Here is a 15,477-nt window from a genome sequence, read left to right as displayed (position 1 = left end):
CTGAAGTCAGATAATGACTGCTGCAAGGACCAGGAAGAGTCAGTGCTTAGAGGAGCTGCCTGTGAGAAACATCGAGGAGGTGTGATATGGAATCCTTGCACTATAATGGTAATAAAACTCTTGATGTATAAGACAACACAGTGTGTGCAGGAGGGTGCCATGAGTGTGATCAGTAAGCTGGAGCATCTGGGAGGTGTTGTAAATCCATAATGGGAAGGTGAGTGGCTCAACTGGTGCTGCTTTCCTACCTCCCTAAAATCCCACTGCAATGGGGTAGTCAGCACAGGAGGAGGGCAAGCAGCCCCATCTTTTTGCAAGCCAAAAGTTTGGAATTATTAATTTTGAGCAAAGCTGATGAAATGAGGGCCATGCCTGGGATTATCTGCTGGAATTCTCTCTGGTGTTAATGCATGACCTAAAGGATTTACCCTCAGCCCACACTGTAACAACATCCTGCTCATTAAGTGTTGCTTGTTTAGAAAGCTCACAAGGAGCCTAACATTTAATGAAGATGGGCTTATACAGTCCAGCAGGGCAGGAGATATTTTATGGGAATACCTCTTTCTGTGACAGCTGTGCCATGAGCTAGACAGGTCCAAAACATGCTGGCAGCACCTGTGGAGCAATTATCACATAGCATACAGCTTTCCAACCCAGACTGGGAAATCCAGGAGCTGTTTGTTTCTTTATAGCCCAGTTTCCTTAATTCTTAACTCAGTGGAAGCAAGGTGTAATTTAGCCTCTAAAATCACTTTAAGGAAGAGAGGCGGGGCAGCAGTTTATAGCATTATGAACTGCTATAAGACAAGGAACCTTCTCCCAGCCTTGCTTCACACAAGTGGAGTAAAGAATGCTCCTCAGCTTCTCTGGCACAAAGCCTCACTGCCCAGCACTGACAGCTCCACCAGCTGGGCTTCAGACAGCGCTGTGTGGTTGCTGAGCTGTGCAGGTCAGGATGGGGAATAAGGTAACTTGTTCCATCCATGACATCTCCTGGGCTCCTTTCCTTTCTTGGCTCTTTGATGACATGAACCTGAGGTTGGGTCTCTTCTGGTTCTCCCCAGTGCTGTTTTAGGCTTGCCCCCTTGGATGTGGGTGCTGCATGCCCCTAAAGCATGTCTGGGACAGCAGAACCTCTTTGAGTGAGCCTGGCAATGTGAAATACCAAAACTTTGGAGGGCAGAGACCTCTTGAGCTGCCCAGTCTGCAGGGCTGGCATTTGTCTCCAGCTTTCTGGGTATCTTCAGCTTCAAAGGAGGGTTTGTGGGAGGTTGGTTTTATTTTCTTTCTGCAAATGAGGAACCTCTGTGCCTCAGTAGGAGTGTTTCCACAGGAATGGGCCCCCCAGGTCAGAGTCCTGCTCCAGGGAAAGTGCAGTGTCCAGTACTCCAGAAGAGCCAGACACTGTGAGATGTAATGCACTCCCCAGAGAAGCCCTCCCCCCAGATTTCCTTGGTGAAAATGCACAGATTTCCTTGCTTTGACCTGAAGTGGGAGAGTTTAAAACCCTTCCCAAGGCTCCCAGGGGGTATAGATGCCTTCCAGACCAATGACCCCTTTTGCCTTCCCACATTTAGGAAGAACATCTCCAGAGCACTCATGGCTTGTTTTGTGGTTTGTTCTGGTGATGCTCCTGAGTGGGTTTAGGCAAGTGAGAAGTGCTTTTGAACATCCCTGCTGAGCCAACAGGATTTTTCTTCCCCCTGAAGGACCAACATTGTGCAGGAGTGCTTTTTCCAAAGTGGTTCTTTAGGTCCCTTACTGCCAAAGAGCTGTGGTTGTCCTTGTTCAACAGAGAGACAGGAAAGCACATGCATCCTGGGAATGCAAAACAATCTCATTTGGATGCAGAACAAGTTGTGTAAACTCCTGAGCATGTGAAGTTAACTGTAGATGGGAATTTGGGATAGTGCCCAGTTTTTCAGTAAAGAAAAGCTTTGAACAGAATAAATATTTACCAAATCAATTGATTTTTCCTTTCTCCCAATTTTTTACTTCCGTGAGTAACCACACTGTAGTAATACTTACACACTGCTCTCTGTCACAAAGGGATGGAGCCAACCAAGTTTTGGGCTGAAAAACAATCTCTCTGCTGCAGTTCCATCCATGGGTGTCTAGAGGCAAGGCAAGGGTGCAGGACCAGGGTGGGTTTGAGAGCAGGGCTCATTTCCAGCAGGGCTCATTCCAGAGAAGCTCACAGACCTTGCAGCCCTGGATGCTCTGCCACTGCTGGGGCTGTGGCAGCCCTGGGGCCCCCTGTGTAGCTCCTGCTGCCCTCTGTGATGCCAGGCAGCATTTCTCCCTCCTGCCAGGCTCAGTTCACACACCACTGGGTTTTAAGCTCTCTCTTTTCTTACACCATGACCACCTTTCTTGTCTGCCTTTCCCTTTCAGGTCTGAGAAGTGTAATGTTTCTGAAGGCTGTGAACCAGGTGAGGAATAATTCATTTTCTCTTGCTAGACATGTTATTGGGGGCACTCTAGAGAAAGATGCCTGCAAAGTAACTTGAATGTTTAGTTTAAATTGCATCACAGTGCAGTGCTCTAAGGACTTTATCCCCATTTGATTGATGCAGAGAGGAAGACTCTTACCCTCTGACCCTCCAGCTGGGGCCTAAAAATGCATAAATTGAAATAATGAGACTTAAGCATGTGCTTAAATGCAAAGCTAAGGGAAGTCTTCACTCTCTGAGTTCCTTTGAAAGCCACCACTGAGAGGTCAGCAGTGTTGGTATTCTGAGCACCATGAATGAAAAGGAAGTGCTTTTCCACAGATTTAGGGGCTTGCACCCATTGAAACACCACACCAAGTCATGCTGTCTTGCCTCTCCATGCTGCAAGCTGGGAATCAGTGCCTTGCAGTTCATCTATCCCACCCAAAGTGAGAAAATTTATCTTGAGGGAAGAGGAAGCTGGGCTGAACACTCCAGGGGCAGCTGGTCAGCACAGGCTTTCATCTGCTGGGGCTGAAACCGCACTGAACTTTACCAGGGTTCAGCTGGTCTCATCTTGGTGTGATGCAGCTTCAGTCAGAACAGGGGCAAGTTTCAGGCATGAATTTGGGAGCATTAAAATTGGGAGGAGCCACCCACTGGAGACAGCTCCTCTGGGCCCATTGGTGGCCCAGTTCATTTTAAGTGAATAAAGCCAGGAAATGAGCATTTCACAAGGTCCAGCTGCCAATTTGTGGGCACCAGCAGCTCCTCCAGCCAGGCCCACAGGTGTCCCTTTGGGTACCTGCATGCTGTGGGCTTGATGCTGCTGGGCCCCTTGACTGAAGCCTTGTTGTTGTGGCATGCTCAGCTGGTACTGAAGTGACAGCTGGCCACGCTTTCCCTGCCCTGGTGCTGTGTTGGGCCGATTGCTGGATCCTGTTGGTGACTGCCTTCCTGTCAGAACCCAGGACATTGCTTTGACTGCCCTGGCAGAGGGCTCAGAGACCTTGGCATGGAGTCACAAACACCTGAGCCTTTGATTTTAACCCATGGAAACAATTACCAGCTTTGTATGAAGATGTACAAGCCACAAGAGTTTGTACAGAATGACAGTGAATTTATCACTGGTGAAAATGTAGAATTTTGGGGGTTTTAGAATGGGGGTTCAAGAGGCAAGGTGGAGGAGTCTGGGCACGTCATGTCCTTCTCCTTCTTCTTCTTAGCCTCCATCTTCTGCTGTGATGGTGGCATTTTTGGATTGATTTAGACTAGAGACAGACTGTCTAACATAGCTGATAGGTATTGGAAACTTATTGTAAATAAAGTACATGTAATTTTTAGTATAAAAAGATAACACCACCCCAAGGGTGTCAGTGCGCCACAGACTGACCTGCCAGACAGATCTCAGCAGGTCAGAGGAAGAATGCAATAGATAACAGAAAATAACCAACCTTGAGAACCAGAGCCAAGGAATCCTGACTTCTTTGGTCTTAGGGCTGGGAAAAAGAGACTTTCTAACACCTCGGGGTCATCTCAACACCAGAGACCCCATCACCTTCCCTTGCCTTTCCCCATAGGTACCTCAGGAGAGCTAGGTGGGATCAGGCAGATCAAAATCGAACCAGACGAGCTGAACATCATCCAGATCACCGTACCAGGTAGCTGCTGGGGGACCTCTGGGTGCAGTGCTGCTGCCCACGCAGGGTTCATGTTTCAGCATCATGTTTCAGCATTTTACTTTGAGAAGAGGCATTTTCAGGGTTTCTCCCAGCATGTGAGGTTCCCTCATGTACCTGCAGTGGTCTTCCTTAGCTGACATCATATTGAGGTTTCCTGGGAGCATTGAAAGGTGTTTTAGGGCTATTTGTTGTTTTTCTCCTATCTTGCCTTTTCCCTGGAGAAAGTGAGCCTGGTTTGCTGCTTTGCTTCATGTGGAGGATCCCAGGTATTGAGTACAGGATGCTATTGGAGAGGTCCTTCATTTAGAAAGCCAGCCTGGTTTTGAAGAGTTCATAAAAACTAATAGTAGGCAGATGTAATAGGTCTGATAGTAGGCAGATTTAATATTAAGAACATGCTAAAAATGTGTTGGAATTGCTGACACTGATGGGGAAAATTCCCCAAATTTTTGCCCAGAGAGGTCAGTGACAATGGTTTGTGATGGAGGTGACATGCTTGAGGGGCAGCTGAGAGAGTCAGTTTTCCATTTACCTGTCCTGGGCAGTGCAGCAAATGGTAGGATGATCCTCAGGGTTTAATGAATGGATTGTTAGCAGTTTGCATTTTCAGTGTGCTTTACAACCATTAATTAATAAGCTCCACAGAATGAGGGCAGCAACAGAACTCTGACATGCCTGAGGGTGAGTGATTCTGGGGACAGCAGTGACACCAGGCCCCACCACACCAGTTGTTGCACCTAAATTGTAGCAGTTCCCTTAGTAAGGTGGTAGTTGAGGAGTCACTCCAGGACTGGTGTAGAATAGACTTCTCTATGGTTACTAGAGGGAAAGGAGAAGGAGCAAGGTATAGTGGTAGATCAAATATTTTCTTTTTCAACTTGGCAGCTAATGGAAGAGAAGACAGTTGATACGTGGTAAGCTGGAGGTCCATGGGAGGAGTGGGAAGCATTTCCACTTGTCCAGTGCCAGGGAGATCATACCTCAAGTCCAGAGTCCACCTTTTCTTGCCTTATTTGAAAATCGAGTTCAATCAGAGGGAATACAGCTGAAGGCAAGGAGGAGGAGTAATAGAAAAGAGGTGCTCACTTACAGGGAGAAATTTGGATTATTTATCCTGTGAGGTCACAAGCAACCTGAGTGAAGTATATAAACTAGTTGAAACTTCATTTAAAGCTGAATTTGGGTGGGTGTTTGAGGACAATGGACAGCCTAGCACTTGGGGAGACCGGTTTAATGTAAGGGAAACCAAAAGAGGGTTAATTTTGTGGAGAAAGGCAGCATTAGTGGAACCCTTTCCTACCCCATGTAGTAGCTAAATCAAGCAGCATTCTCTTTTTAAGTCAAAATTGAGTGTCTAGATGGAATTAAACCAAATAAATAATTTGAACCAGTTTTGCTCTTCACCTTCTGTGGAGGTTAGGAAGAGATTTTTGCTTCTTTCAAGAGGTCAGGTCTGTGTCAGGGATGAGCGCTGGGTGGTTCTGGGAGGAAGAAGGCAGATGCATCCCCAGAGCATCTCCTGGTGATATGTGGGGCTCCTGGGAGTGAGGGGCCCTTAACTCAGTCCTTGCTGATGGCTGGGGCCCTCTGAAGGCTGTTTTGGGGGCAGTGTCTCGCTGGTGTCAGAACAAAAGGTGCTCTGGGTTTTTGTCCGCAGACCGATCCCCTGCCTCGGTGGAAATGCATGACCCAGTGCCCACGCACGTGGCCTCAGAGGAGTCCAGATACATCCTGGAAACAGGAGCAGGTACCAGAAGTGAAGCATCTGGGAGACTGCAGGGTAGGAGGGGTGTTCATCCAAGTGTCAAAGATGAGTAAATACCATTTATGATGCAAAGTGCTGGAGCTCAACACCCAGTTCCAGAGTCTTGACCTCAGAGAAGCCAGCTGGGAGCTCTGATAGACTAACTGGTGGTATTCTGCATAAGCTGGTGGGTTTTCTGGCACTGCTGCTCCTTCCCCTCCTCTCTCCAGCTCCAGCATGCTGCAAACCTTCACCCCTTTACCCAGTGCGCCCCTGGAATTTCCCTGTGGGATCTGTGCTGGCCCTGTGGCTGCTCTTGCTCCTGCTGGGTCTCTCTTCTCCCAGGGAGCCCATGCCAAAGGGTGGGCAGCCCTCTTGTATGGAAGCACTGAGTTTATCCTGCCAGGACAGCTCTTGGCATGCTGGTACCAGCCCAGCCTCTGCTGGGACACTTGCTCAGAGCTCAGTGAGGGGAGGGAGCAGTTGAGGGGCTGCAGGGCACCTGGAGAACTCCTGCTCATGTCTTGTCTGGTTTTGCTGCTGCTAACCCTCTTCTTCCTTGGCAGAGGCAGAGAAGGGCTCCAGTGAGGAGTCTCGACACGAAGAAAAGCAGATGGAAGGATCAGGTGAGTGTTTGGTGAACTCTGAGCATCATTGCAGGATTTTAGAAGGATGGATGCACACAGATGTATTCTAGGTTGGGTTTTGTGAGCTTCCTATGTTATCAGCAAAGCCTTTAGCTCTTCAGCTTTTAGCCTTTAGCTTCCAAAACCTCTGCCACAGAAGGGCACCACTGTGTTCCTGGGCTCTGTCCTTTCCTCTTGTGCTTGAATGTACTTTTCCTTATGTATGTGTATATGTGGAGGGTATTTGGGTTTTTTTTTCTCCTGACTGCTAGCATGGCTAGCAAGTGCATCCTTGCCCTTCCTTGTTATGAGATCAGTTTGGAGGCTGCTGTCAGAGGACTAGCACTGATCTGAGGACATGGAGAGTGAATGGCTGTCTCTGCCAGAGGTCAGGCAGGGGCTGCTCACCTGCACAGTGCCTGCCCTGGAAGTAGCCAGCTGCTCAGAGCATTTCTCTGTATTGTTGTTTGTTTTTTTTTGTTTTGTTTTTTTTTTTTGGTGTTTTTTTTTTTTTTGCAGATGGTATAGGGGACATTTTAAGTCATTTGAGGAAACAAGTTGAAATTTTGTTCAACTCACGATACGGTAAGATAACATTGACACATGTTCATCATGCCAGCTGCTGGCTTTGTCATTGGCCAGTTCCAAACCAGCAGCTAAGTGAAGGTGCAATCTGATTTGTACATCTGCTGTCTGCTGGGCTCACAAATGCATTTGAAACGTCCTTCAGCCTTGTTATTGCAGCTCTTCCCCTTGATTTCCTTAAAGTTGTTTCACTGGCTGCAGCCCAGGAATTGCTGCCTTCATGCTGCAGAGGGAAGGTCCAAAGTGGTTCCCCCATCACTTGTTTGAGGCTCAGAGAGTGTTTTCCACCCACAATGATCATTGCATGGCTCAGCAAAGCTGGTGGCACCTTGGTGGTGGGGGCTGGCACTCAGCATGCTCTGCTCACCTCTGCTTAGAGTCATTATTTCAGAAAAAAAATACAAGCAGGGTCACACGTGTTTTTGCGAGCTGGCACACAGTGGCTGCATGGCTCTGTCCCTCATCTCACATCTGCCAGTGTCTGGGACATCCCCACAAGGCACAGAGCAACCACAAACTCCCCAAAAACCTCTTGAACCCCTCCAGCAACATACCATGCTGCTGTTGCTTAGACCTGACATGGAAGTCCAACAAACTAATGAGCTTGGGTCCCCATGCAGCAAAAGCCATAGGAATATCAGAGCCAGTCAAAGTCCCCTACTCCAAGTTCCTGATGTACCCTGAGGACCTGTTTGTTGTGGGCTTGCCAGAAGGCATCCTGCTGCGCCGCCCCAACTGCTTCGGCATCGCAAAGCTGAAGAAGATCCTGCAAGCCAGCAACAACATCCAGTTTGTCATTAAAAGGTAAGGAGGGTGGGGTGGCTGAGCCTTGGGGAGGATGTTTGTGCTCAGAGCTCCTGCTGCTGTGCAGTGTCCTGGTCACTATCAATAAATTTGCTTGATTGGAAGCAGACAAGGGTTGTTGCCTTGTTGGAGGCAGCAATGGTGTTGTCATCTGTCCCTTCATGTCTTCTGGGTTTTTAAGCTGCTTTTGCAAAGGTTTGGCCACCCCAGCAGGATGGGTGTAGAGGCCTTTAAACTTCAGGGGGAGTTGCCCTGATGTGGAGCAAGGACAGGGACTGGGAGCCCTGGAGGGTTTTCCTACAGAAAGGGGGTCCAGATGTGCCTATGTGCATGTGGGATGCTGCAGACATGAGGAAAGATGCTGACCCTGTGCTGGGGAGCCATAAGAACTGTGGGAGGGCTGTGAAAAGCCGCAACCAGTGTAATGCAAGAGCATTGCCCTGATAGAACAGATCCAGCAGAGGTGGATTTTAAGATGTCTTGGGTATTTTGGGGGCAGTTTCCCACCCAAAAGTTTTCAGGTGACTGAAACAGAAAGTAAATATTGGGAGCATGGAGATTTTGTGGTGTCAGAACAGCAGCTCTCAGGTCAGCCCAATCATATTTTGGGGTTTCCTCCTGTCCTGATCTCAGATCATTCCTTTGTGACTCAGCTTCAGTGCACCTTGTTAACAAGCCCTACTATCACCTCACTATGTAGCTTTAGTATCAGGTACCCAACTGGCAATTTCTGGGGTCAATTTTATGTTGAAAGAAGCACAGCTTCTCCCATCCCTAAGAAATGTTCAGGACCATATCCACTGAAAGTCTGTAGCTGCTGTCTTAAGCTGCTCAGTCATCACCTGCTTAATCTCATCCCAAGGAGTGACACATCAGCTCATTAAAGAGCCTGTCAGCATGAAAACTATGTCCAAAGTTCTCCTGCTGTGTTGCAGGACCTTTTAAACAGCATTAGCCAGACTAAGTGAATGGTTTGTGGCTGTGGGAGAGGTGTCCTGAGGATGCTGGAGCAGCATTTTGTCCCTGCCAGGGAGGTCACTCACATGCCCTCTGCTTCTCCCTGTTTTCCAGACCGGAGCTGCTGGCGGAGGGCGCAAAGGAGTCGGTGTCAGACAGCCCAGCAGCCAAAGGTAGGCTGAGACACCCAGCAGCTGGGCTGCTAAGGTCTGGGTAGGAGAGGACTGAGAGTGGTTTCCTACAGCCTTAAGATCTCAAAAAACCCTAAGGACCACAAATGCATGCAAGCCTTCACCCCAATAGACATTATGAATTCAAAAAGCATGGCTATTAACTGCTTTATACAAACACAGAGTAATGGCAACCAAAATGCACTCAAAACAGGGTTTTTCCACTCTTTCTCGAGCCCCACATTGGGAGCCAGATTTTGTCCTGGTTTAGGGCAAATTTGGTAGAGAATCTCCAAAGAGGCCCCTCCAGTAAGCAAACCTACATGGTGTCTCCCCACAACCGGTTTGGGAAGGATTCCTCAGAGAGAAATGGAAATAACCTGTTTATTTAACAGGCACAGCACCCCCAGCACACAGAATGAACAATACCAGGTGACACCACTCTGTCACTGCTCTGACAAAGATGACAAATTCAGAACAAATTCAGAAAGTCTCTCTGGGGGTGGTTGCTCTGTTCTCAGTCCCTCCTGTGCTGGGGCAGCTGCTGCAGCCACAAGGTGCAAACTCTCGGTGTTCCCAGGGCCCAGCCCGGAGCAGGCTCGAGTGGGTCCAAAAAGGAAAGGAGAAACAGTCCAGGAAGAAATTGGGACTGCTGAGCTAAACTAATGAGCAGAAGCAAGAGCGAGCAAAAGCAAGAGCGAGAGAGCAAAGCAAAAAGCAAAAGCAGCACCATGCACTGCCCTGTCTGTGTGTCTGCCAGGCTGATAAGAAAACCCAAACAAAACTTTCACTCTTCAGAGCCAGTCCTAAAGGCACAGAACATGATATCCAGCATGAATGGGGATACAAGCATCATAACCTTCCCCACCTTGTTTTTTGGCTGGAAACCCCCTCCCATGCATCCCCCTTGGCAGTGCTGTGGTTCTAACTCCTCTTGTGTCCCCTGTCTCAGCTGCCGACGAGAGGGACTCGAGCGAGGCGCTGCTGGAGGACGCTGTGAAGAGACAGGGATTCCAAGGTGTGGGGCTGCAGACACGTGGGGGCTGAGGAACAGCCCCTGCCTGCTCTGGGGGTGCATGGGACACACGTGGGAAGGGGGTGCTGCAGGCTTTGGGGCTTGTGGGGTTGGCAGAGGAGCAAGACGAGGTTGAGAAGGAGGTGGGATGAGAGGATGGCCACACTTACTTGACCAGAAAGGACTCCTTCCCTCATTCCTGGAAAATGATGTGAGGTGATACAGAATAAGCTCTAGGTCCTAGCCTTGCCCTCTCCTGGCTACTGCAAAAATTAACCCTGTCCTGACCACAGGGAACTACAACACAAGATGAGCAGCCAGAACAGGCAGTCCCACAGGTCTAAGGAGAAGTTTGAAGCGCTCTGCATGGTGCCCTAATTAACCAGCTTGGCTTATCTCCCTGTCTGACCTTGTGAGATGCATAATTAAGTTTCCAAGCCTAGGGGTTTGCCTTTTCTGGGGCTTTTTCCACCTGTGTGATGTTTGTATAAATGCCACTCGAGTTTAGCTGGCAGCAGTATGGTGGCTCCCCTGGGGGACAGAGTGCTGGGGAGAAGCTGCTGTGGGCTGGACAGGCAAGTGCTGCCCTGCTCAGGCATCTCTTCTTGGGCCCTGGAGGCCTCTGAGGGTTTGCACAAGGATGGAGAGCTTTTTCAAAGCCTTTGGTTTCTCTGAGAGGCTTTGGAGTGTGTTATATTTTAATGCCAGTAATTATCACAACTGAATCTTCGATTTCACGTGGCTTTTATTCTTAGCAAACAGGCGAGGGAAAAATAACCCAACATATTTCTGTTTAGATTATTTTTAAGGACTTTGAATGACCCACTCCACAGATTAGCTAATTGCAAGATAAGGGCTTTCCTATAATTAGAAAATGGCATTACTTAAAAGTCATAGAGTGCCTTTTAATATACCAGCAGAAATCTATAATTGTTTCTTTATTTTACAGAAAATTATGATGCCAGGCTTTCCAGAATAGACATTGCTAATACGCTGCGGGAACAAGTCCAGGACCTGTTCAATAAGAAATATGGTGAGAATCCAGGCTTGTTTTATTCCCCCCCTTACTCCCTCCTAATTTTTTGCTCTTTATCTTTCCCTTGTGCCCCTGATTCCTTCCTGCTGGGTACTTTTTCTCATCTCCCCCTTGAGCTGCTGGTACTTAGGAGAGCCAGGAGGGAATGGCAGGTCTGGGATTTGGCCCTGTTTGCTGCAGGAGCTGTGGGAAGTTGGGAAGGGAATAGGAGCAGGCCATGGGGAGCACTGGGGGACAGGAAAATGCTTCTCCTCCTGTGCCTAGAGAAGGAAATGCTATTTTCCCCATTTTGAGGTTTAGGAATGTTATACCCCAGCTTAGTGTTCCTGCTGAAGCATTGCAAACCATGCACTCCTCACTCACTTGTCCGACCCCCTTGCTGTGGGTTGGAGAGGACACTTGGAGGCACAGAGGGTAAAAATCACCTATTGAGATATGAGTTTACTGGAAACAGCCATGGAATAAGAAAACCAACAGTAACAGCAACAATATCAGTAACAGAGGGAACCAGCACTACCTGACCACTCCCTCTGCCACTTGTGCTTGACCAGAAGGGACCCCTTCCCTCATTCCTGGAAAATGATGTGAGGTGATGGAGAATAAGCTCTAGCTCCTATCCTTGCCCTCTTCTGGCTACTGCAAAAATTAACCCTGTCCTGGCCAGAACCCCTCATTCTATACCACTTACATTGTGCCAAAATTCTACATTTCCAACTATATACATATGTGTGTGTGTATCCACAAGCACAGATATCATTTCCATAGTCACTGTTGTTCCTCCAAGGTGTTTGTTGAGTTCATTTAGACCATGGTTGTGGGTTCTATCCATCTTAGAGTTCTTCCACAGGGCAGCTCTGCTTTTGGCTGGTTGCTGCATCTCCAGCTCATGGCTGGTGTATCTGGAGCAGCCCATCCTCATTGGCCATGGCAGTCATGGGCAGTGTCACTCAGAAGCCAGTATTATACAATTCAACATTACATATTATACAGTTCAACATTACAAACTGTTCTCACCCAAAAATCAATTTCCCTGGAGGGATACATCATGTTTCCCTGTCCCTCTGCATCACCCACCAAGTGCACACAGGTCCTTGGGCAAAAACAATCCCACAGATAGGTTTGCCTTTGCTTGAGGCAGGACTAATCCAAACTGCCTTCCCTAACACATTTTCTATGTGCACCACGGGGACTTCATTCTCTTCTGCAGCACATGGAGGTTTTGATTGGGCAAGGCCAGCCTGATTGGTATTAACTAACCAGGTGGCCTTTGCTAAATGTAGATCTCAATGTTTGAAGGTTCCCCAGGCATTGCTGTCAGTGTGAATTTTAACAGTGAATTGTACCATTCTGTTTTCCCAGAGGCTGCTGCATGTACTCTGTACTGGTTAGGCCACACCTTGAGTGTTGTGTCCCATTCTGGGTCCCCCAGGCAGGAGATTGAGATGCTTGAATGCCGTAAGGCTGGTGAAGGGTTGAAGCCCTGTGAGGAGAGGCTGAGTGAACTGGGGTTGTTTAGCCTGGAGAAGAGGAGTCTCAGGGAAAACTCCATCACTCTCTGCAACCCCTGACCAGGAGGGTGCAGCCAGGTGGGGTTGGTCTCTTCTCCCACGCTACCAACAGAATGAGAGGACACAGTCTTAAGCTTCACCAGAGGAAGTTTAGGCTGGACATTAGGAAAAAAAATCTTCACAGAAAGAGTGATTGGGCATTGGAATGTGCTGCCCAGGAAGGTGGTGGAGTCACCATCCCTGGATGTGTTTAAATAAAGATTGGATGTGGCCCTTAGTGCCATGGTGTAGTTGATACGGTGGTGTTAGGTCATAGGTTGGACTTGATTATCTCAAAGATCTTTTCAGATCTAGTTAATTCTCTGATCTGTGATTGGGTATCTTAGCAAGCAAGCTTGTCTTATTGGCTGGGTAATAATTGGCATGGACTCCATGTATTTCAGAAAGCTGAATAATAGCCTTTATTAAGAAACCCATTACTCATTTGTAGACAGTTACAATACAGCTGGACCTCATTGGTCCAATCCAAACACCATCACCACTGGCTAATTAAGAAACCATCCTTTGGTGAACAAATCTCCTTAACACATTCCACATGTTCACAACAACAGGTGCAGCAAGTTAAGAATTGTTTCTCACTCTTTTCTCTGATCATTTCACAGCCTTTCCCAGCACTATGCCTGGGAGATTATCTGTTTCTCTCTGTGGCCAGAGAGCTGCTGCCACAACAGGCAGTGTGATACACCCACCCAATCCCAAGCTTTCTGGCCCAGGTGTGAATGAGGCTATTTTTGAAGTGAGTCCCATTGCCCAGCGCAGTTCTTTCAGTGTGCCCTGTTGCCACAAGACCTGCTTTTCAAGGCACAGGATGTGGTGTGAGGCCCAGGGTAGGTCCTCAAGCATCCAGTGGTGCCTTCTAGCACTGTGAGCATGCAGTGCTTGCCTTGGCAGGTTCAGGCAGCGTGATGCAATCAATCTGGCAGGTTCCCCACGCTTATATTTAGACCACTGCCCCCCACAGGGGCTTTACCCACTTGGCTTGCTTTGATCTCAGCTCATGTTTCACATTCTTGGATAACTGGCAGATGGTGACCATGGTTGAGTCCACACCTCCATCACGAAATCATCTGTGTGCTGCAGCTTTTCCTTGATGACCTGAGGTGTCAGGTGTCACTGAGCTAGAAATAATTCACCCCTATGTTGCCAGGCCAGATCTGCCAGAAATACTTTACCCTTGGCAGCCCAATCCACCTGCCCATTGTTGTGATACCCCTCAGTAGCCTGACTCTCCTGTATGTCTGCATCTAAAATGACAGGCTTTTACAGCTGACTTCTCTACCTGGGCTGTAATGTCTTGTCACACTTGAGCAGCCCAGGTGGGTTTCCCTCTGTACTGCCCACTGGTCATTTTCCATTGGTCCAGGCACCCCTCCAGAGCATTTGCTGCCATCCACGTGTCAGTGCAGAGGTAGAGCACTGGCCATTCCTCTTGCTCAGCACTATCTAGAGGCAGCTGGACAACTTTCAGCTCAGTCAGCAGCCTGACTTGATCCACGGTGTTCCTTGACAGCTTCTGTGACTCACCATGTGACTCCACACCATGTGACTCCATATGGCAGCTTTCCATTTTCTCTGAGTCCCTACAACATGACAAGAAGTGTCAGTGGAGAGAGTGGATTGCTTTTCATTTTCTGGTAGCTGGTTGTATGGTGGGGCCTCCTCAGCACATGTCACCTTCTATTCACTGATGATAATTGTCACAGACATCTTTTTATGAAAAATCCTTTCTTTAGAATTTTTCCTCCAGAGAGGCCTCAGGAACAAAATGTAAACATTGATTATCTGCTGCTGTGGAATGCAACAGGTGCATCTGTGATTGGTCTCATGTGGTTGTTTCTAATTAATGGCCAATCACAGTCAGCTGGCTCAGAGAGATAGTCCAAGACAGAGCCTTTGTTATCATTCTTGCCTTTCTATTCTTAGCTTAGCCAACCTTCTGATTGAAACCTTTTCTTCTATTCTTTTAGTATAGTTTTAATATAATATATATCATAAAATAATAAATCAGCCTTCTGAAACATGGAGTCAGATCCTCATCTCTTCCCTCAACCTGAGACCCCTGTGAACACGGTCACAGATGATGACAACAGTTGAAAATTTTCACCCTCAGGCCAGCCCATGGTGACTCCCAGGATCCCAGGGTGGTTGGGATTTCCTGTTCAAGCTCTCTGTGTGATCAGTGCTACCCACACAGTCCCTGTGTCATCAGTGTGTGCTGCAGGGCCTTTCCCTCTGAACACCCAGCCCAGCACTGGTGGCTGGGGTGCCAAAAGCAGCTCTGCTGTGGTGCCAGTCACTTCTGAAGCAGCTCAAAGCCCTTCATAAGCAGGCAGTGTCTCTTTTTCAGTTGGGGTGTAGCTGGCCTCACATAGCTCATATTCCCAGCTCCAGAAGCCCAGGGGTTGTTCTGGAATCTCTCCAGGTACCCTCTGCCAGAGGCTCCAGGGAGGACCATTCTCCCCAGCTGTGGTGCAGAGCACATCCTTTGCATCCTGTCCTGACTGACCCAAGGGCTACAGCATGAACAATCTCCTGTTTGATTTGTTCAAGAACTTGTTGTTGCTCAGGACCCCACCTAAAACCATTCTTCTTCCATGCCATGTGATAGAGAAGGTTTACAATCTGACTGTAATCTGTAATATGTATCCTCCAAATCCCAACAGCACCCAAGGAAAGCCTGTTTCCTTTTGCTGTTTGCTGAGGACAGAGCTGTTTTGTTGACCATTTCCATTGGAATCTGACAACATCCATCTTGCCATTTTGCTCCTAAAAACTGAATTTCCTAGGCAGGTCCCTTGACTTTAGTTTGCTTTATGGCAAATCTGGCCTTCAGGAGGACTTGGGTTACTTTTTCCCCT

At 48.1% G+C, this 15,477-nt stretch overlaps 1 protein-coding gene across 2 annotated transcripts in view; it reads left to right on the top strand.

Annotated features, from left to right (window-relative positions):
• Positions 1 to 15,477, top strand: part of GTF2IRD1 (GTF2I repeat domain containing 1) — a 51,087-nt gene that overhangs the window by 18,768 nt on the left and 16,842 nt on the right. For both annotated transcript variants that reach the window (XM_059486857.1, XM_059486856.1), the window contains exons 11-19: positions 2,395 to 2,432; positions 4,013 to 4,093; positions 5,772 to 5,861; positions 6,425 to 6,484; positions 7,004 to 7,069; positions 7,690 to 7,873; positions 8,945 to 9,003; positions 9,953 to 10,018; positions 10,965 to 11,048. In XM_059486857.1, coding sequence (XP_059342840.1) covers positions 2,395 to 2,432; positions 4,013 to 4,093; positions 5,772 to 5,861; positions 6,425 to 6,484; positions 7,004 to 7,069; positions 7,690 to 7,873; positions 8,945 to 9,003; positions 9,953 to 10,018; positions 10,965 to 11,048 — 728 coding nt within the window. The remainder of the gene's footprint in view (positions 1 to 2,394; positions 2,433 to 4,012; positions 4,094 to 5,771; positions 5,862 to 6,424; positions 6,485 to 7,003; positions 7,070 to 7,689; positions 7,874 to 8,944; positions 9,004 to 9,952; positions 10,019 to 10,964; positions 11,049 to 15,477) is intronic.

Source organism: Ammospiza nelsoni, chromosome 21 (assembly GCF_027579445.1).
Source record: "Ammospiza nelsoni isolate bAmmNel1 chromosome 21, bAmmNel1.pri, whole genome shotgun sequence".
NCBI classification, from domain to species: domain Eukaryota; kingdom Metazoa; phylum Chordata; class Aves; order Passeriformes; family Passerellidae; genus Ammospiza; species Ammospiza nelsoni.
Note: the sequence above shows the minus strand (reverse complement) of the source record. Positions and strands in the feature narration are given on the sequence as shown.